Source organism: Trachurus trachurus (assembly GCF_905171665.1).
Source record: "Trachurus trachurus genome assembly, chromosome: 24".
Taxonomy (NCBI): domain Eukaryota; kingdom Metazoa; phylum Chordata; class Actinopteri; order Carangiformes; family Carangidae; genus Trachurus; species Trachurus trachurus.
Genome location: NC_139910.1, coordinates 17,399,054 through 17,421,802, shown reverse-complemented (window position 1 = coordinate 17,421,802; position 22,749 = coordinate 17,399,054). Strand labels below are relative to the sequence as shown.

Sequence of the window (22,749 nt, the reverse complement as noted above, 5' to 3'; positions counted from 1 at the left end):
TGCAAAATCAATTGTTATTTCTTGGCTATTTCTTGACACTATCACGTAATCAACAGCCTGTAAATTACCGGTTACCGAAATATCTCCTAAAGATCAATAAGTCGCTGCTTCAGTCGAGGCGCTCCCTGAGTCAACTCGCATTTTGTGTGTCAACTCCCAACGTTTTATTTCCCTTAGCGTGCTCACAGTGGACACTGGTGCTCCTGTGTGCATTGCGAGCCTGCAAAAAAAAACCTTGATGGAAGTAGAGACAGGTGATGGAAACAGAGGGCAGCGTGAGGCAGGGCGCCGCAGCTCGTTTCTGTTGGCTGCTCCGATACTCTTAGCACTGGTGTCCATCTGACAGCGCTGTCAGTAGCACGGCAGAAGACACACTCTGCTGTGTGGTGGGATTTCATAACAGAGCCACAACCAAGATGCCATCTCCTTCTCCTTCCTCGCACTGTGTGGAAATTGGATGTTTTCACATCCCCGATTGCTGAACAAACACATGAAATCATGACTAAAACATGAAACACATGTGCAGAATTAAGAGGCTGAACAGTCATTGCAAATCCGGGGAGGTGAATGATGTATTGTATTTCTACTATTTATAGATGAGGTGTAATAAAGAAAAGATAACAGTAATAACGTTGAGTGTTCATAAAAACGCAAAGTATAGATAAGAATAACATGAATCAACGAGCAACGAGCACCTGAACAGCTTATACAGTGAAGATGGCTCAGACATCTCCTGCTTTATATTCTACACATGCCTCTGCTGCTAGTCTTTACTTTTGTGGATATCACAGTTGTTTTCACTGGGTTATAAATCATGGATGGTGTTGCACAATGGTAGGCCCCAATGTAAGCCCTGAGTTGTTCAGAAATCATTTAATAAAAGGGCACTGGTAGAAAAAAAAAGAAAAAAGAAAAGGTTTGTGCAGTGCGTGCTACCGGTGATACCACCCACTGTGGCAAGCATATCAAAGGTAAGAAAACCAGGTTGTCAGGTTAGTACATGTAAATTGCCTTTTTCCCTTATTTTAATCTCCTTTGCAGCCTGTCAAACAACATTATCATCTGCACCCCCCCCTCTTCCATACCTGTCAGATTATATGCATAGGTATGTAGAGGCTGTATTTTTAAGTCAGATTAAGAGAAGTATCTATATCCACATCAAACGGCTCAGGCTCAGGGATGTATATTCTAAAACACTGAGGGGCACCCAAACACACCACCTACTACCTGATCTGTGTTGGTTATCTGGAAATATTCTGTGTGTGTATTGGTCCACTTTGGGCCCAGCGTGTTGGTGGGGGAAAACAGTGTCAAAACAAATGCCTGAAGTGTTGAATTCAATCTACAGCAGCTGCATGTGGGAGTTGGGCTCGCAGCATTTTATTGGTGTCTTCCTGCTCCCTGCTTTCAAAAGGAATGGAGAAATGATTCGCCCATGTGTGACGTGTGAGGAGCCGCTTGTTTTTTGTTTTTTTTACGAAGGGAAGCAAGTCGCATTCCTTTAACATACATAACCTAAATGCAAATTTTACCACACACAAAAAAAAACATACATGAGATTAAATGCGAGGCTTCTTTTCACAGCAGTGTGTTTGTCCTTCATGCCCTCCTATGCTAATACTAACAGACACATGAGCAAGGTTTTTACAGAGAAGGGCCAGATATCATCGGGCCATCTGATTGGCTTGACAAATGAGTGCCAATTGCCTTGATTATATTCCTGCCTCATTTCCTGCTTCTTTAAGGATGCTCAATGGTGCATGGGAGCAGATACTGTAGGTGGCACCGGTTTACACACAAACCTACACACATACTAGAAAACGCCCGTGCACTCGCTCACATAGACACTCACATTTGTAGTTAAGCAGGCATGTGGCCGCTCTCCCTAATGAACACACAAACACGGACACTCTTTCCCTGCGCGCGCACACACTCGTCCCCTGTCTCTGATATATTATCTTCCTATAATTAATGCAGCCTGATACAGCTGTTCTCTTGCAGATCTCACTCAGCTCCCACACCGACGCACACACTCGGTCTGTGCCGATGCGCTTGTGTGCGTGCGTGTACCTTGTGTATTCACTGGAGTTCTTTCTTTCTGTGGAACGTGTCACTCAGTGTTTTCTTGCATATTCATATGCAAGCATTCAAGTGTGACTCTGTGTGTGTGCGCCTCCCTTGTTTGTGTGCGTCCGTTGTTTCAGGGCTTTCTCGAAGCACTGCGTTTGGCAGGTATGAATGAGCCGGTCTTGTTTTTGTCTCTCTCTCTCTAAGCCTTCAGTCTGGTACAGCAGGCATACCTGAGCCTCGCACTAATGGCCGTCTTTTGTAACTGTCATAACTATTCTGTGTTTGTGCGCCTTTGAAGAGAAAATGTAAGTGGTAAAACGCAATAAAGAAAACGCTGTGTCGTCTTTTCTGCCTCGTGCTACATCATTTGTATGTCGCGCGCATGCATATGTGTACCCTGTATGTGTGTGCGTGTGTGCACATGTGATGCTCGGCGCGAATTTGTGTGTTTACTTGTATTGTGTACGCGCACAAGCCCAGGAGCAAAGTGGAGTTGAGTCGAGGGAAATCACCCCTTTTCCCCCTTTCTGTCTTTGTGAAAAATGGCCCTTCTCTTGCAACATACACACACAAACACACACACACACACTGCAGCAGAAGCTCACAGCCACACTAGGAAATATACTAATGACGCTGCAGAAAGATCACATGCTCACCTACTATTAACTGCCATTAAAACTCTCTCTCCTGCTTTGTATTTGGAAAGCTTTTTTCTTTTCTAAACCTTTTTTTTTTCATCATCGCTAAATGATTAAATTATAATATATCTATTCTGGTGAATTTCTCCGACATGCTCACAGAGCCCATGAGCTTATTATGTTGGAGACAGGTTTAAATGTTTTTCTGTTGCTTTATGTCTCCAGGACTTTAAATAACTTCATGATGATTAATTTTTACAAAGCTGTATTTGCCTCAGACACTTGCTGCCAAAAACTTTTTCTTTTTTTTTTTTTACTCCGAAACACTGTCCCTGAGAAGGAAGCCTTTGATTTCTCTCTTCTCGCAGTTCCCTCGACATTGTGGTAATTTGAAAATCTTATCTTAATTAGCGTATTATGTAAGATGATTGTTGTGATGTGGTTTGTTTTTCAGCGGGGACCCAGACGCCCTGACAAATTACTCACAACCCCTGAGGGTCCTGGAGGCCATGGTGACCGCTGTGCACAACAACGTCCAGAGTGGGTAGGTTATCTATATCTACACAAACACACACACACTCACAAAATGATAAACACTCTCACTATACTTACAGACTTTCTCTTGGCGGTGTTCATTGTTTTCATTGAACAAAAGTGTCCTCATGGAGCAGAATAAGTCAGATAATTTGATCTCAAGCACATGTGAATCATCTGAATGTGTCATCATCACACAGGCTTCTTCCTTCACACTTTCCTTCTTTTCTGCTCCGTTCAAGGCCGGAGATTGAGACCTGCTGAATGTCAAATATCAGTAAAATGTCTCCTTGATAGTCGAATCAATAAAGAGATATGCGCCAAACTGTTTGCTGGCTCTTTTCCCCTTTTTTGAGAAGACTACATTTTGACACAGCACCCGTCCCTGCTCTTTGTGATCATTAGCCAAACAAATCAAAGTAAAACAATGGATCTGTAACAGAAGAGCGGCCTCTGATCATCTACCTTTCCTGTAGTTATGCACAAAGCGACGCCACCTAAGCTTCTTCTCTTTGCTGTTTGAATTAGCGCTGCAACAAATTGTTGCCATCATTGATTATAATTTACGGTAGATTACTTTCTCGATTCATCACTGAATACAGTAAAAAGGTCGAAGCCTGCCCATCGCGGTTTTCTAAAGCTCAAGGTGACATCTTCGAATCTTTTATCTGGTCCAACCAGCTGCCCAGATACAGAGAATATTCTGGTTCACATCATAAATTGCAACGATGCAGTGAATGTTTTTTTTTTTTTTTTTTGCATGAAAATTGATCGAAGCTTCTCAGTTGTAGTCTGGAGGGTTTTGCTGGAACAATAACACTGTTAAAGACAAAACGTAATTTGTTTAAATTGCTTTTGATTAAGTTTGGATTAGTGTTTCTCAAATTGTGTCTACAGTACATTGTATTTTGAACACACAAAAAGACACGGAGGATGTCTTTTTGTGAAGTTTTTCATTGTAATTGTTATGGTGGTAAATCCTTTGTGTAATTTTTCAGCTTCAACAAAATATGAGTGAAACTAACTTCATTTAGATGAGACCTTCAGGTTTCTTTTGTAATAACCTCTCCACCTCGTCTCTCCATCTCTGTCTCCTTATCTCCCACTCACTCCACCTGTCACCTGCCGCTCCTCTTAACCCTCCTCCCCCAGCGACAGCGCGGTGACTTCAGACGACCTCCTGGCGTGGCTGCGTCCGTTCTGCGGAGACTCGTCGCTGCCCGTGCGGCCTCGGATTGATGTGCTGCAGATCCTGGAGAGTAACTTCAGCCTGCGAGACAGCGACGTCCGTCTGCTGCTGCTCTACAGAACTCAGGCTGTTCTCAAAGACAGAGAGGTAACACGCACAGATGCTCTCACACATGCAGCTATGACTCATCGGGCCCCCACTTGAGAAACAACTTTCATCCCAGGCGCTCCCAAACACTGGTACTTGATCTGGAGGAGGCTACAGATGTCTGGGTACATATAGATATAGATATATATATATTTAGTTTCTTTGCTCCAAGGTCATAACATCAAATGCTGCGCCATAAAATTTTGAACAGCTACTAGTAATTGATGAGTGGAGAGAGGACTTCAGGGGAGGGAGGATGGAGTAGAAATGAGGTAGTGTTGACGTGAAGAGGTGGATCAATTACTCACTCACCCCATTAGGAAACATGCGAATGTGGAGATACATTCGTATTATGTAACAACAAAAGCCTTAGGCTGTAAAAAAAAAAAAGAAAAAAAAAAAAAGGTCAGTGTGGTTCTGAGAGGATAAGTAAGATAGTTAATGTCAGTTTAAAATATAAATGTAAAGGAGCTGAGATGATGATTGGTTTTCATTAGAAATGGCCGACTACCAACAGGTGTTTCACAGTGTAGACTGTTCTCTATTCACATTTTTAAGAAATAAGTTAATACTATTTCTCAGAGTACGATTCACTTGCCTTTTTGTGTTATCTTATAAAAAACATTTCTTTCTCTGTTGCCACAGTCGTGGCAGACCGCTACACAAAAAATAGTTGTATATTTATAGAACCAGGAGAAAGTAAACAAATCTGTGTTCTTGGAAAATCTGATTCACAATTTCATTTGTGCATCTAAAATGAAAAGATTTTGAAGATAGATATGCTGTATGTAGGTCCTGTTTCTCATGAGAAATGAAGGCCATGGGTAAGAAGCCTCTCCGGCATAGGACTAGACTATAATATGGCAACAGGCCAATACAAAGAGAAAGACGACATCATTATGTCCCAGTGATAATGTAAGTGTCCAGGCAGTAACGACCTGTCCTCCTCATGTCTAACTAGTGGAAAGACTGTCACACACACTTCCTAAATGTTTGCACATGCGTGTATCTGTTCGTGTGGATCTGCCTGAGCCCTCCTCCCTCTCTGGTGTAACCCACCATCGAGTGGATAGTCATTAAGCTTCCTGACTGACTAATTAATGACTCGAGCTGGTTAATTAATGTGTAAATGTATGCGCACAGCCCAGGGCCATTGTCAGCGCAGGTAGACAGGTGTGTGGGCCCGGACTCTTTAACTAATTGGGTGCACTCCCGACATTTGGCAGGCTCTGACGATACACACACACACGCACGCACACACACACACACACACCTACAGGCGGACACACACATGCACTTTCAAGGGAGTGTACACCCAAGGGATCAGTTAATTAATCTTGTAAGAGAAGTCTTGCTGTAAGAGCGAGACTCATTTCAGATGAAGTGCCACTTTCTCTCGTCTCTCCCTAAGGCAACCGAGAGGCCTTTAAATGTGTGAACAGGGGGTTCTGTAGCCAAATGTCTCATTTAACTTTGATTAGTCTAAAAAAAAAAAAAAAATTGTTTGCATAGATTTTTCATGTCCACATCTGTACCGACATAAACGCAAAGCTACGCACAAACACATTCACATGTGTTCACTCTTTGATTTATAACACTCTGTCTCCTAATTGGAGCGACACTCCATTGTTTCCACTGGCTGTTGCCCGGCTGAAGGCTGTGGTACAGTAATCATTGTTGGCTCGGCTGACACCATCCGCAAACAGAGCTGGTACTGATGGCTGCATGTTGGTTCCCTGAAGCCACGCCAGAGACTCACCACGGCCCCTCTCTGACCTCATCATGTTGGCTTATTGCCGGATACACAGGGGGAGGAGGAGGAGGAGGAGGAGGAGGAGGAGGAGGAGGAGGAGGAGGAGGAGGAGGAGGAGGAGGAGGAGGAGGAGGAGGAGGAGGAGGAGGAGGAGGAAGTGGTGAATGAAAAAAGTCAGACACAAGAGTGAGAGGCAAAGAGGGAAGGAAAGAAGTTGGTATTGTTCCCCCTTCGTCCCCTTGCTCCCTTAACTAATCAGCACAAGTCCTTTCTTACTGTGTCCCACATGTTGCCCCAGACACACACACACATATTCACACAAAACAACTATATCCATCCTTCACCCGCACACTTAGCCCTCCTGTGCAGGGCGCATTTTGCTTATGCACACTCACACAAACAGACTGCCTGCTGTGATTTCCATGACAACCGTGCTGTCAAGCCACGGTTTTGAGAGCGATGCTGATACCAGTAGTATGTTTAAGCCGGAGTTTCTCTCATGATTCTGTTTCCGCCACCGTCTGTTTGCTGTTCTGTCAAAGGCGTCTGATTAGTGATCAAAGGCAGCTGCAAAATAGTTATATTCCCCCTCACACACTCACAGCGACACACGCACACACAGAGCTGCGCAAAAGTTCCTGCATATACAGACACACATACACAGAAATACTTCATATTTATATATATACAGTATATGCGCTGTGTGTATATTTTGATGCAGAGAACAGATGTAACCGAACAACAAGGTTGAAGAAAATGTCACTTTGATCTTAAAGATGAATCCCTCGTCTCTTCATCCTCCCTTTATCTTGCCGTGTGCAAAGTGTGTAGCTTCACCTCTCTACCCCGGCTCTCTTTCCTCAAATACCAACAATACTGAAAAGCTACTGATGAATCAAAGGATGAAAGTAAAAACTTACTTCACAGAGTTCCCAGACCTCGAAAGTCTTTATTTAATTGAAGCCGTTTTATTTATTTGCAAATTAAAAGACAGGAAAAATAAGTATTTTGGAAACAGTGATTTCACGAGTGAACATAAAACAAAATGAGTTTATTGATAGAGTGTGAGAAAACGAAACAGGGTTGAATCCACAAGCTTTTGTTTAATCGTGTAATTATTCAGGATCAAAATAGCTTTATAATATGCTTGGTCACTAGACATTGATAAATCACAGACATTAGGCCAGACGTATGCTGTATTCAACAGTCTCCTTTAATTCCTCTTAAAGTCAGGCTCAAGATTGATGTAGAAATATGGATGTTGTTTACTTTACAACAATGGGACTGATTAAAAGTAAGGAGTTGGGTCTCGGAAAATACACTCTTGCTTTTGGGGAAAACCACAGCTACAAACAATAATGTCACGGTGGTGCTCTGTCACATCGAGCCATTTACTGCCTCTGACCTGTGACCGCTGAACACTTTCAGGATAGTTCAACACTTTTTGGAAATAACTCTCATAACTAATTATGAAGCGTGTTATCTTAGTTTAGCTTATCTTGGCATAATTAGCCTGACTTTACCCGAAATTCTCCAACTACCACTTTCTAAAGGTCATTAATTCACTTTTTTTTTTAACATCTCATTTGTTTTGGCCGGTTTCCTTTATCAATCCGATATCATCAAGAAGAGCCAGGTGACGTGTTTCCCTCGGCCAGGCTGAGCTCACTGTCTGCTGGCAGCGCCTTTAAGTTTACCACACAGAGAGACCAGAGTGGTATCAATCTTCTTGTCTAACGCTCAGCTAGAAAGCAGATAAGAGCTTCTCTCAGAATGTCAAACTATTCCTTTCAAGTTCAAGCAAATTACCTTATAAATTGAAAGCTTGCTAATGCTATTATAACTTTATCTGATGGGTTGCAGCTTGTGTAGCGTGCACCCTGCACTGTACGCTAAATTTGTTTTTGTTAGGTTCTTGCTCGCTGCTCTTCATCTTCATCTGATGAGCTGCCAGCAGGCTCTTAGATCTCTTTTTTTGGGGGGGCACTTTAGTTTTTATTGAGAATTTTTCCTTTATACCGATGTAAAACCAAAGTTTATACAGGTAAACACAAAAATAAATAAAAACACATGGGAGGTAGTGTCTTAGCAATTTGTCCATATTCCCATTTTCTTTTACTCAATCAAGTCTTGTGCTTTGTCGCTGTTCGGTATTGTTCATCTTATCTATTTGTTTTCGAACTGTAGTCTTAGGTGGTGCGTCATTTTTTCCATTATGTAGATTTCCTCTGCAATCTGTGTCCATTGAGGCTCTTAGATTTCTGACCACAGAAATAAAGTCAAACTACCTTGTTTAAAATTAATGAATAAAAGTGACATTCACATGTTTTCTAATTACAAAATAACACGCACCAGCCCTAACACATATTCATTGTCAGATTTGAATTTAAGGTACAGTATCTGTGCGTATCACAACGCATGTACCTCAAAGGTTGAAGCAGCTGCAGCTTTCTCCTTGTTTTCCTGTCTCCTGATAACCAGGTTGCGTGTGCTTCAGGCGTCATTGTATATTCCTACAGATCTGATTCACTCGCTGTGTAAACCTCCATCCTTGCCTCATTGCCTCGTGTGCGCGTCTTTGACAATATGTCAAGAAACCCTCTGATCCGATGTGTTCGGATCTGAAACGTCTCTCCGCAATGGCTGTCCAAGTCTTCTCCTCCCCCACTTACACGTATATGCATTACTCTGTCGCACACACTCACCAGCTCCAGCTCCAGCTCGCCTCGCCGCGATAGGAGCAGACGAATGCTGTTAATGATGAATGCTGTTTAGCCCGGTGGTGTCCAGACTGGGTCAGGCCAGGCCGTGTCAGTGGAAAGGCCACTGCATGATTCACAGCCCGCCGCTTCACACACATACATCCACACACACACACACACTCAGTGATGATGGATCAGAAGGAAACACAGAGAGAGAAAATCAGAGAGAGGAGCGAGATAATGATGGATCAGACACATCAAGAGAGAGAAAGATTCAGAGATGATATTGAAACAGAAAAAGGGAACAATAGGCCACTTGCCATTCCAATACATCATCTTTGTCCCCTCTTACTGCATCCCAGCACACTCATGCACACACACACACAGACATAGACACCCTAGAAAGGGGAGGTATTAATGAGCCCATTGAAATGCTGACATTTAGGTAGCGGGGGATGAGAGGACGAGAGGGTGTGAGAGGTGAAGTCAGGGATAGATTTTGTGACTTCATTCTGAATGATTAGTCATAACAGCAGGGCGTCCAAATGTCACCACTGTCAAAACTGGACAATCTGTTTTGTCAGTGCGCATGTCTGCATTTGTAAACTGTGTGTTTGGCCTTTATGTCATTAATAACAATATACTTAGGGTTATTTCTTTATGGTATTTCACAGGCAAAGAGGTGACAACCGATAGCAAACATGTGTGGGTGTATGTGCTTAAACTGCATGTGTCTGTGTATGTACATAGATGCTCGTTAATGTAATGACCTCTCTTGTGCCGTAGACTGGATGTTATTGTGTGAAGGTGATAATTACCGTGCTAAATCCCACGGCAGTACTAACGTTAATGCCCTCAACACACACACATTAAAGGAAGGTGAGCCTGGTCGTTGCATCAAGGTCTTCACACCTGTGTGCACTCTAAATGTTGCAGAGCATAGAGGAGGGGGAAGGTTGCCCCGCACGTGCGTGTGCATGTGCACAAAAAGTCATCATCCGAGCTCATCAGCAGTGATCGCTGATTCATGCTACAAGTCCCTCTCCCCCTGTCAATGTCATGGATCATTTGCCGTGACACACTGTTTTTGTGTTGTGCTGTTCGGCCTTGCAGTGCACCGTCTATCTAATATGGATGAACTGAGGCGAGCAGAGCAGAGCAGAGCAGAGCAGAGCAGAGCAGAGCAGAGCAGGCTGTGTACTGAAGTTGCTCTCTGTCAGCTTCCAGTCTATAGCCCCACCCCACCACCACCATGTTAACCCCAGCCAGGCCTTTATTTGGCGTTTCCTTGAGGCATATCTTCATCTTCTTTTCATTTCCACCTTGTCTCGTGCTTTTTTTCCTCCTCCTCCTCCTGAGCTCTCCTGATGGTTGAGTCGCGTTTTGATTTCGAAGTTGTAGATTTTCAGTTAACTTCAGACAAAAATATCCCATTTATTTCCAAAGGGTGCTGCCCTTTCTTCCGCTTATTGATGATTCTTGTTTCTGATCACGTCTCCGCTTCGGATGAATTTGGTTCCATGCAGAGTTGCACAGGCCCAGGGTAGAGCACTTCCTCGCTTCCTTTCCTGTTTATAGTCATTGTGATACTTTGAAAACCCTGTAATGCTTCTGTTCTTTTTTTATACTTTCATAGTGTCTCCATTTGTTGCTGGTCTTGTTTCTCTCTCCACGTTCCACCTTTGTTTCTCTTTCTGTAGAGAGTCAAGATAGTGATTCTCACTATCCACCATTTCTGGACACAGTGTAATGAGGGAATAGACTAGAGAGTGTATGCACGCATACACATGTACAGACAGAATCCCAGACAGATTAGTCCACAGCTGGTAGTTGTGTACAGGTTCTTACAGAGGATATCAAAAGCATTAAAAACTGTGAATATTTGAATTGTAAGTTTGCATTAATTTGCTTATTATGAAGATAAGCCTATAATACGCCTACATTTTCTTTAGGTTTTTGACTGTGTGCATTTTCCCTCTTGCTATAATGTAACACATCCCACTCTGATGTGTTTTTAAATATTAAGGCCGTCATTTGAAGAGCGCAAAGCCGTGGTGCCAAGATGACGCTCAGCTCTGACACATATAAGTCTGTGAAAGGAGACAAAAAGAGCGGCGCAGATGGATGGTACACTGTTTTGTTGTTACTACAATATTTGTTTGATATGACAGTAATACAAACAGAGACACAAGTGGGAGTGTTGTTGCTTGACAGAACAATGTGTCGCCATTAGGCCCCTGCGGTGCTCCCAGACACACACATACCCACATACACTATGACATTGTCAAATGGAAAAAAGTTGGAAAGAGAAGTTCTGGAGCCAGAACTTCAGGATTCATCACGCTGGGGATTGTGTGGTAACTAAAAAAAAAAAAGTGGGAGCTTTCCGGAGGTGAAGGCCAGGTGAGGAGAGGAAGCTGTACAGAGGAGCAGAGAAAGATTTGTCTGATGAAAGTGAATGAGCCTGGACTGGAGGGAGAGAGTGATACAAGAACAGAGAGAGAGAGAGCAGAGTCTCTTTCCAACTAGATAAATAATACATGTGATGGGGTTGAGGAATTGAATGGCTGCACCCCAATGCAACAGGTCAGGAGTCACAGTTGTGATGGCCAGGCCCCCTGCAATATCTCCACTTGTTTTGTCAGTTCTTCTCCGTCCCACTTGGCTCCTCGTGAAAACTTTATTTATCCTGTGTTTTTAACTCAGAGGCGGGAGAGAAGGGCACAACACTTTGTTCGCTCCGTGGGATCACCAATGATTCAGTCCAAAAAAAACTAACAACAACTACCAGACAGTAGGCAGCACGAAAAAATAAACAATTGAGAGGATGAAGAGAAAGAGGCAGACAAGAGAAGAAATAAGGAGAAAAGAGCTCGAGGGCAGTTGAAGTGATGGGAGTGGGCAGCACAGAGCCAGAAGGTAGGGAGAAAGATGGTAAAACCAGAGATGGGAGGAGGAGGGGGAGGAGGAGGAGGAGGAGGAGGAGGAGGAGGAGGAGGAGGAGGAGGAGGAGGAGGAGGAGGAGGAGGAGGAGGAGGAGGAGGAGGAGGAGGAGGAGGAGGAGGAGGAGGAGGAGGGGGTGGGGGTGGGGGAGCTCAGCCACCTTAATCTTTTTTGGCAAGTTCTTTGCTGCTCGGTGGCACCAAGTAAAGGCTTTATTCAAACTTGAGATGATTCAGCCTGAGCGTGTGTGTGTGTGTGTGTGTGTGTGTGTGTGTGTGTGTGTGTGTGTGTGTGTGTGTGTGCATCCAAGCTTAAACATGACCTCACACCTCCATCTGAGCTCATGTTTAAAATGTGCATAGTTCAAATTTAACATTTAACACGTTTAACTTATTCACATTGTTATTTTATGTGAGCTCATGTCAGCCCATGATTTGTGTGTGTGTGTGTGTGTGTGTGTGTGTGTGTGTGTGTGTGTGTGTGTGTGTGTGTGTGTGTGTGTGTGTGTGTGTGTGTGTGTGTGTGCAATTGCAAATGCAGGTGGTTCAGTATCTTCCCTTCTCCTTGGCCTTTCTCACACGTTGAATATTCATCAGCCTGTATATTAGCATGCATGCATGATGAAGACGAGGTTCGAGTCTCTGCACAAATGGCTTTAATATTAAAATATACTGTAAAGGCTGCTCTTGTGTGTGTGCTTAATATGGATGTCTGGCGCTGAGGCTTCATGTCAAGCAGGTGTGTGTCAAGATGGTTTCAAGCTACGAGCTTGTTCTTTCCTCCTAACCTTGATCAGCTCTTTTTGTTTTTTTTCCTAAACCACTCCCCTTCTGTGTTTTGTCTTTGGAGCCCCCCACCACCGCATCTCTTATCTTCTCTCCCCCTCCAACTCTGCTTCCTCTCTTGAGGCGTGTACCATTATGTATACTCTGGTGTCATATTATACAACGTGTATCTACCATAGACTTCAGGGAGAAAGCGAGAAAAAGCACAACAAATGGAATGAGAGGGTAGAGAAGCTGTATTTGTTTGTCATCGCGCTCATCTTGTCATGTCATACTTTGCATGCACAAGGGTGTGTGTGTGTGTGTGTTTGTTTGTTCTCCAGGGGTGTGTGTCTTTATCTCTGTGCTTATGTTTCCCCTGCATGTTTTATGTGTTTCACTTTCAAGTCGTAATAAACTCCCTAACCTCCTACAAGCCCCGAGGCTTTGCCCTTTTGGTGTTTGCTTCTCTTTGCTCTCATTCTCGTCTGAAACCTGCACTCTCTTATCATGCCCGCTCACTTCCCAGGCATCGCTCATTCTCTCCCTCGCTATTCCTGGTTCCTCTCTCTCTCTCTCTCCCCTTGTGAAGTGTGCGACCTCTGCAACTTTATTCTGCCCGTCGCTGGGGACATTAGCCAGAGCAGGTCAATGAATATTGATGAGCTCATTCAGAGTGCAGTCAGTAAAGGCCAGATACAGAGATCTCTGAATCCCACAGCTCCGCCGGTACTCCCAGTCCGATACACTGACATGCCCACATCCTGTGTTCTCCCTCCCTTCCCACTCGCTCTCTCTCTCTCTCGCTGCCTTTCAGGTCAAGGACTGAGATAATTGCCAAGTCACAGAGAAGATTATCAGGCAGATTTGTTGATGGGGGCGAAAGTTCACTAGTGTTTTACTAACAGCTCATAGAAATTCAGGAAGAAACTGCACTGCTTTGAGTTAACTGAGAAAGGCTAACAAGCACATTCACTTGATTGGTGCAGTGTTGGCTGTGATACAGATACTTTTGGAGTAGACGCAGTTTCTCAAGAGTAAATATTTGGTCGGAGCTCAGTGATTTTTTTTTTTTTGCTTTTCTCTTAATATTAATAACTTGATTTAACATTTTTAAATTTATTGTTTTTAATTAAAGTAAGTGAACTGCTATGCTGCCACCCAAAGACAAAACACAATATCTATGCATTTTGTTGAAACTTCAGTAAGACCACAATCTTAATCATTAATTTCATAAGCTTTTATCTTTAAATGAAAAATGAAAAGTGACATTGACTAACACAGTGTTTTTATTCCTTGTGAAATAAACGAGGCCTGTTGTTTTGGAGGAAAAAAAAGTCTAGTTAAACTGCAGCAAAAATGTCTTGTGTAGTTCAGATCCCTAATGGACCCTAATGAAATATTCACAACAACCGGTTGCCACGTTGACAGGAGGAAGGAATACTGGGTTAAGTGTCCACCTTTAAAACCAGTTCTCCAACATTTCCCTTGTGGGACAAACATTCACAACATTTTAAGATTCGAGTAATTTGCAATAAGTCGTGACAGGCCTTATTTTAAAACCTCCAGAAAATAATTACCTGACCAAGGAGCTGGATAATGGCCACGTTAATTTAGCAAACTGACACCATTAAATGATGAAGTTGACTCGGGAGCATTTTTAATGCCATGATATTAAAAAACAAAAATCCCTTTGCCATTTATCTTGCCCATTTGATAGAAAGGTGAAATTGACAGGGTTCACCGTCAAGATTGGCAGAGGTAATAAGATGTGATGAGGGAGAGGGAGAGAGCTGTCAGCCCAGACAGTGATAGTAGCACTGATCATTAACCTGTCTACCATGATGTTGCACACGGAGGTGATGATTTGCTCACCGCATACGTCAACAAGTCAGCCACAGGGTCAGCTCTTGTCAGATACGAAGACATGTTCTTGAGGTCTGCATGTGTGTGATGTGATAAAGTAACAGGTGTGTAAATGGGGCTTTTGTTGAGGTTATTTTCAGCTGCACTGACCAGATGGGAACCCACTGTGGTTGTGGAGTACAACAGTTGTGTGCGGACCAAAATGCTGTGTTTAAATGGCTGTTTGGTGGTTAAGATGTGATTGTAGGATTCAGATTAGAGTGAGATAAGAGTACGTGTTGGGGTTAGGCATTCAGTATTGGTGATTAATGTTAGCGTAATGGGGGGTGGAAAGTGTTTCATATCTATGACAGGTCCCTATGAATGTAGTAAGACAAGGATACAGTATGTGTGCGTGTGTGCGCATTCATGTGCATTTTATAATATTGACGGGTGTGCTCTAGCAAGAGAAGGGGTAACATGAGTGTCATTTTCCATTACGTGGCTGTTTCATATCAATTCCCTTCCATTACTGGGCTGTTTTGAAAGCAATCAATACCAGAGGCCTGATAGAAAACTCCCATGGGCTTCATCTAAATTTACTTCCAAATTATATTCCCAGCTGAGAAATTGTGCATTTGAAAAGGTTTTTCTTATATTGCTTGCAGAAAAGAAGCTATTATCTGGTAGTACAATATAAGGCTAAAGGTCTGTCTGTCTGTCCACGCTAGCCGAGTGGCTCCATAGATGGCAATGTGGGACTGTTGGTTAATCAGTGTACTGTACCGCTCTGGACCAGGTGGGATATATGGCTACCATTGTCAAACACGACGACTCACAATTGATCAAACTTGTTTCTCATGATGTGAAAACCAATATTAACCACGTCAGAATGCAAGAAGACAGAGAGTGATAATTTCTGATGACATTCAGACGACTGTCATAGATCATGAGGGAAGCCAAAGGGTCCAACCAAACATCAGTAGATTATCTGTATCCATGCTACAGTAATCCGGAGATTTTAGACAAGACAACAGGTCGATTGTACTCTACTGTCGTGTTTTATCAATGAAAGTTACTGTATATAAAAATGTTTGGATCATAACATTTGTTACATTACAGATATTTTACACATTCACTTTGTGTAGAATTGCAGCACGACTGCCAATGGGGTGGAGACTTCCAGTACACTACGTGAAGTGTAAATAGGACAAATGTAGCATGTGATGTTGATGAAGTGCTGTGGCCTGACCCAGCTCGAAGACCAGATGAAGCTCAGTGACTCCGTGATCAATTGTGTACAGTCATACGCCGTACATTTTCTACCCTTTAAATTGCATTAGGCTATAGGCTTTCTGTATTAATCAATTTTGATTTGATTTGATTTATTTGTCAGTAGAAAAGAGAGAACCCGTACAGTTCCCACACACTCTGAAAGCACAGGTGGAGAACAGGAACATGTCCCACCTAAAAAAAAACTGAGGAGGATCACACAGAAAAGACTTATTTCCACTGTGGTCCTCCGCTAAGACAATCCAGGCTAAGTAATAAAAGCAACAACATCAGACAATACTTGACAGTAATTTACAATACATATTCAATACAATACAATACGGTATGGTTTTGCAAAAAGAATCATGTGGAATTGTGTATTGTATGTATTGTATGTGATTATGTAAAATAGCACATACAGGAACATGTGCACATACTGTATATGTTTATGCTAGGTTGCCCAGCCTGTAGTGAACCTTTATCTGGACTATACTGTATTGTATTCCCTTTGTGCAATCCATTGGCAAAATCTGCCACAGGCTTTTTCTCAGGCAGTCATAGAGGTCAAAGCTGTGACCGTGTTCAGACCTGAACCTCTGATGAGAGTTAAAAAGTTCAAGTGGTAATTATTCAACTTTAAACAAACCAGAACTCAGTGCTTGACCAGCGGCACTGATTGTTATGTCTTACAAGTGCTGCGAGTTGTTCCTCAGACATCCCCTGCTGATTGTGAGTGATTGAGCAGTTTGTCTTCAACATTTTCCAGACTGGAAATAACTCTGGTTTTCTGTTTTGATTAATTACAGCCAAGCATACATATGCTCTGTAAGCCAGGTTGATCAATCGGTGTAATCTTCTGAGTAGTGTCTGATAGTCTTTGACAGCTTATCATCTTGACTGTAATCGATGTAGTCACCAGACGACTGTATAAACAACTGCAGTGCATTCAATATATACAAAGCCTTTGCTGCTTAACATAGTTAGTGTCTATGTCACTGAGGGTTTTGTGTCAGAAAACCGTTTGTTTCTTCTGATATTTGCAAGGGCAATCAATAATTCGAAGGGGGTAGGTCATATCCTTTATAAACAACAACTGCGGATAACCCTGGACATGATGTAACCAGTTAGTCCCACAGCACTTTCAATATTTCAGTGTGTCAGTCAAAAGGAAACTTTAATTATGGCCACTGTGCCTTTAGCACTCCCACTGCCCCTTGAAAACCTTTCAACCTTCCAAGGTTGCTGTGTTAAATGACTGCACACTTGAGGTTTAATATCTCAACCTCATCTCATGCATTTGGTTGAAATAACACAAAACTGTCAACAATTAGTCTCCGAACAGCACATGATTTGAATCCTGATGGAAACATTTGAAGTAGCTCTCCAAGTTCAAACTTGTGATAGTACACAAATAATGAATACAAATTTGTGTTATCATTAGTTCCCCTAAAAGCTTGGGGTTGTTATTGCAGGTTCAAAGATGTTTTGAGTCTAATTAATCTGGAAGATTGTTTCATTTGCATGTGAAATTGTCCAATTTGAGGCAGACTGAGGCAGTCATTTTAAGCCTTACAACAACAACAAAAAAACAGTCTACAAAAGTTATTGCAAATTCCTCTTTAGTTTCTTCCCCCTGTTGATGTACATAAAATTAACATGCCGTTATTTAAATGCTTATTGTTCTTGTGCTGCAGAATATCACCGTGTAGAGAAAGCTATATCAGATCCTGGGAAATGTAAACACAATTAATAACTGTTTGTAAATCAGTAATGTTAAATATCAGTTCATGATGAAAAGTTTAACAATAGACCTCTATTGTAAACAGGTTATGTGGCTTATTTGAGATTAATGAAAGGTGTCACAAAAAAAGAAACCCATAACCACTGCTGCTTCCCTTCTCTCTCATGCCATCCGCCTCATTTGCTTTAACTCCACCTCAGACACTGAAAGCATGTCCAAGGGAGAGTTCACATTACAAGTGGGGTGAGATTTTTTAAGCAGGCCACTAATTTACACACTGTGACTGACACTTTGATCCCAGTTTTCTCATTAGATATCTTGATTGTATGATGCTACAGTAAAGTGCCTCGGGGCACGGACCAAACTGGTGCTTAGATAAAAAGGGCTAGGGCAGCTGATACACATATAATATTTATATGTATTTCTAATCTATTAGCCATGATATATCTGAGAACGCACAAAATTACAAATGTAGTCTATAATTAAAGAGCCCATGTGTACTATCTTAGTTCTGTTGGTTGAAAATTAAATTGATCACGGGAAGCAATTAAAAACAATAGCTTAATGATAAAATAATATCTATATGTTCTTTTATGCTTTTAGAAAATAATGACTGCTATATAGGACAACTACATACTGTATATAAGAAAGACTCTTGAAAAAAAAGAGTGCTTAATTAAACAGAATAAAATAAACTAAAATAGGGAAGCTTGATTTAGTGCAGCTTTAGCATCTTGTGAACAGTTCTCTAAAGCCTAGAAAAGCTTTGTAGGTTAAAAACAAAATGCTCTGTCAAAATACTATAATTATCAATTCACAGGTTTTACATTTTGGCTTATAAAGGGATAGATCTAGTGGATTGTAATTTGAAACCTCACAGTTCATTATCACGGACTAACTAACAATTTGGACTTCAAAAAACACTTTTACTTACTTTCTATGAGGCTTGTTTGACTGCTACAAGCATCAATGGTCTTTTAGCTGTGGCAGCAACAACAAGGGCCAAACAATAAAAAAAATCAGTTCATCAAGCTTAAAGTATGACACCCACTGCGCTCCATGTAGCTGAGTACACCGAGCATTCCTCAGTGATAATTACTGGCAGAGAAGCCTTTCAGCACCACGGACAGAGCCCATTTAAAGCCAATGGTGTTTATTTTATTTTATTTAAAGGTTTAAGGATCAGGGACATTGCACATTAATAAAAACATTTAAACAAATGTAAACATGCCAGAATTAGCCAAAGGCTATTTTGCATTGCATTTGCATTTTGCATTGTGTGTTATGTGTTCTATAGAGACGAGGTGAAAACAGCTGCATGTTGACAAAATGAAATAAATGTCAGTCAGCTCCTTCCGCCAGGGTGGTAATTACTCAGAGCAGCTCCGTGGGGGCTTGACCTTGAACATTTATGCTGCATTCTGTAACCTACACTGTAGCCTTTCAGGCAGGTGTCGACCTTCAATCAAATCTCTGGTGAAATATTTATAATGGAAGAAAACACTATAATTTCTTTCTTTTTTTCCAATCTCCTGCTAACCTTTTATTCTTCTAAACCCTTTTGGGCGTTTTCAGACCATGAAACATGTTTCTGTTTGTGTTTTTTTTTTTACATTGGAGAATTGGAAACAGAGGATGGTAAAATTACAGTTTGTTGCTGTTTCTCTGAAGGCCTTACATTGTTTTAGGGAATGCTGTTTATTTTTATTTTTTTTAGGAAGCATGCTTTCTGTTCCTGTGAGACAGCTATGATCAGTACCAATTTTGTGGTTTGACAGGTTGTTTTTTTATTGTCAAGTTATGTACCCTATAGTACGTCAAGATCTATTACATATACTACTCAATCTCATTTAAAATTTCTCCTTTTTATGTAAATAAATACAGAGATACAGTTCCTATCACGCAGCCCTACATCAAGCTATTTTAGCTTTGTCTCCTGTGCATTTAATTATTAATCATCAAACATAACATGAAATAGAATAAAAACAATCAGAAAGGGCTCAAGCTCCCTGTGGGCTGTAAATATGCACACGTTAGTGCTTAGCTGTTGTTGACAAACATGCTTATTGTCTGCAAATAAAAATACCTCAAAGCCTGGCTGGGGGCCGAAATCACTGGATGCACCTCCTTAATGTTTTCTCTTGAAGATTTAGAGTATAGAAGGGCCAGTCTTCATTCACCCCCCTGTGTCTATAATTATCTACAGTATTACCTTCAAGTGTCACCTGTGTGTTGGAAACGGTTCCACACTGGAGCACTTGGATGTGAGAATGTTTATTTAGTGAGGGAGTTTATTCCTTTAGGAAAGATGGCGACATATGGAGGAAATGATTTCACAGGAGTTTATTGAAGCTCTGTGTCAGTGGCATTCAGCTGATTGTTTTTGATTGCGTGTGCACACCTGCGTGTCAGTTTGCAAGGTCCTTATTGAGTGTGTGTGTGTGTGTGTGTGTGTGAGAGAGTTTCCCATAAAGGAATAAAAGGAGTCTCATGCCAGCAACTCTCAGGAGGAATAGATGACTCCACTTTTATCTGTCTAGTCTCTCTTTCGCTTGCATGTGCACGCACACACACATGTACAGTTTTGTTTTATGAAAAGAAAACAGATCATCTGGACTTGTCTTCTTCAGTCTTTTTATACTTCATCTTCATTTCTGTCCTGTGTTGAACTGTGTGTGTGTGTGTGTGTGTGCGCCCATATGCACGCAAGCGCACGTATGCATGTGTGTGCTGTCACCCACGTGCCTTCTGACAGTTTTTGCTCTGCATATCGATTTAGCACAAAGCAGCTCCCATCTCTCTCGGTGTCTTTCTCTCTTCTCTCTCTCTCTCTTGCTCACACACACACTTCCTCTCTTTTCCCCCTGTTTTATTATCATATGCTGATTGCAGGGTTAGACTGCATTGCAGTTTTTAATCACCGGAGAGATACCCTGACTACACAAGCTTTTTTGGGGGGGCAAACTACAACACACTCTGTAATTACTCTTCACCCTATAGAAATGTGCACATGACTGATTCTGCTTACAGCTTTATGAAACCTCAGATGTTATGACTATTTATTCAGTCTGTTTGGTTCAAGGTGAGGGAAAGAATTAAAGAATCTTAAATTCTTGGTTAAGAGTGTGTGTGTACTGTGTGTGTGTGTCCAGTTAAACAAAGATAAGGTTGTTGTCGGTACGGTTGAGCACACCTTACTAAGCCTATATTGCCTTTGAAAAGAAACAAGGTTGAAAATACTTACTGGTTCATGAAAAGATCACAGCAGTTGGGGGGAAAATGGGAAAATGCAATATCCATTTTACAGTAACACTTTACGCACATCCACCAAGGTGCACACAAGACTTCCACATCCACGGACTGTTTCACTTTTTCCCCTGTGTTACAGAGAGAGAGAGCGACAATGCAGCTGCTGGTAGCTTCTAGTTGTCATGTTTCATTTACTTCAGCCACTGCTGTGCAAGAAGACTGAGGCTAAAGATGCATGCTACAGGCAACAAGTCAGCCTCAACACCAGACAGGGGAATAATGAACAATGAGCACAGAGCTAGTTAGTCCTCTTAGTGTGGCTATGTTAAGAAAGAACGTAACATTTAGACTTGTTTATCAGTTTAATTTGTACGTATTTTTCTCTCATTATGTTTTTCACTTTTAACCTTTGAAGAGAAAAAAAAAGCTTTCAGCACGAGGATTAACCAGTGTGGGTCGGCAACACATTGTGCTATTTCAGGTAACACTGATTGGTGAGAACAGTAATAGCATCCGGGATCAGCCGCCCGCCACACAGCAGGAAACATACAAACTCACCCATTTTTCGCGAAGGAAATAAAAGAAAACGCTCCATTCTCTTTAAATGCTGATAGTCACTCTCACTGGAGCTACATGTGTCCCACTTTGTGTTGCATGTTGAGAGATGTGACGATAGACAGGCCTGCTGTGTCTACTTTAGATAACAAGCAACGAAAAGACATTCACTATTTGGAGAGGAGGTTTTGCAGAATGATTAATTATCTAAAAGCTCCATACAGGGAAGTGGTGATGGGCCATAAAATACAGAGTCTCAGTTCACAAGTATACTCCGCTATTAGCATTTATCTTGTTGTCCCGTTGACTGATGTTGGCGTGGACAGATGTGGAGGGAAGAGAGAAGCTGAGAGTATGTGGAAGGGAATTAGATGAAAAAGTAGAGAAAGTGTAGAGAAATGGATATTAATATACACAGAGGTGGACAGTTAGATGGGATATAGTATATTTAGGTAGGCTGGTTTACAGAGAGGCCGATCTCATTTGTCAGCACTTCACTGCTAAGCGTTGTAGTATTGGCTGACAGCTTCGTCCCTCCTCCTCCCTCTGCCCTCGTGCCCTCGTGCCCCCTGTTCTTTGTACAACACCACAGAGGAAATGTTGATTTTAATCACGAGGCATAATTAATTACCATCTTTCCTTGTTAAGAAAATAAAAGCCTCAGAGCCACATTGTAATTAACAGCCATTTAATCTGCGGTCTACTGTAGGTGAGTTTTGATGAGTGTGTGTGTGTGGTTGTGTGTGAGAAAGAAAGACTGTAGTTGTATTAAGTGTATTTGTATGTACAAAGGGTACGTATGTGGATATGTGTGTGCAGTTTGCATCGTGTTTTGTCTTGAAAACATGCAATCAGAATATTATCAGGGGATTCCAAGAGCTTTTCTACCCTCCCATTCCCCAAGAAGATGGATATATACGTTGCCATAAAACTTATAAAAGGCTTCAATAGCTACGGTGTTCAGTATTCAGCGTTCATAATGCAGTAAGGCCATAACAATGATGAACAGGCTTTGGGTTGCAGTTTACATTCACTGATGGATTTGAGAGCTTTAGATTGCAGTGAGGGCTTTTTACAGGTAGTTAAGATTCCATTTCTGTTTCCCAAATGACCTCCATTTCCAGAGGGTCCTGAGCTTCAGCTTTGCTCATTTATTGCTCCATCCCCCGTCGTACAGCGCTTCACAACAGCACTAAGCACGGATCTGCTGTGCTGCCACCGATTTAACCTTTGCTTTTATGCATAAATTAGAGGTTTACTGAGACTAATGTCTCAGAACCAGCAAGTAACTGAAGCTTATTAAAGACACCGGCTGATGCGAGGAGTGCTTACTAAACATTGGACAAG

At 41.9% G+C, this 22,749-nt stretch overlaps 1 protein-coding gene across 2 annotated transcripts in view; it reads left to right on the top strand.

The window, feature by feature from the left end:
- Window positions 1–22,749, top strand: part of nbas (NBAS subunit of NRZ tethering complex) — a 149,084-nt gene that overhangs the window by 105,283 nt on the left and 21,052 nt on the right. For both annotated transcript variants that reach the window (XM_084000648.1, XM_084000647.1), the window contains exons 48-49: window positions 3,163–3,252; window positions 4,395–4,578. In XM_084000648.1, the coding sequence (XP_083856774.1) occupies window positions 3,163–3,252; window positions 4,395–4,578 (274 nt within the window). The remainder of the gene's footprint in view (window positions 1–3,162; window positions 3,253–4,394; window positions 4,579–22,749) is intronic.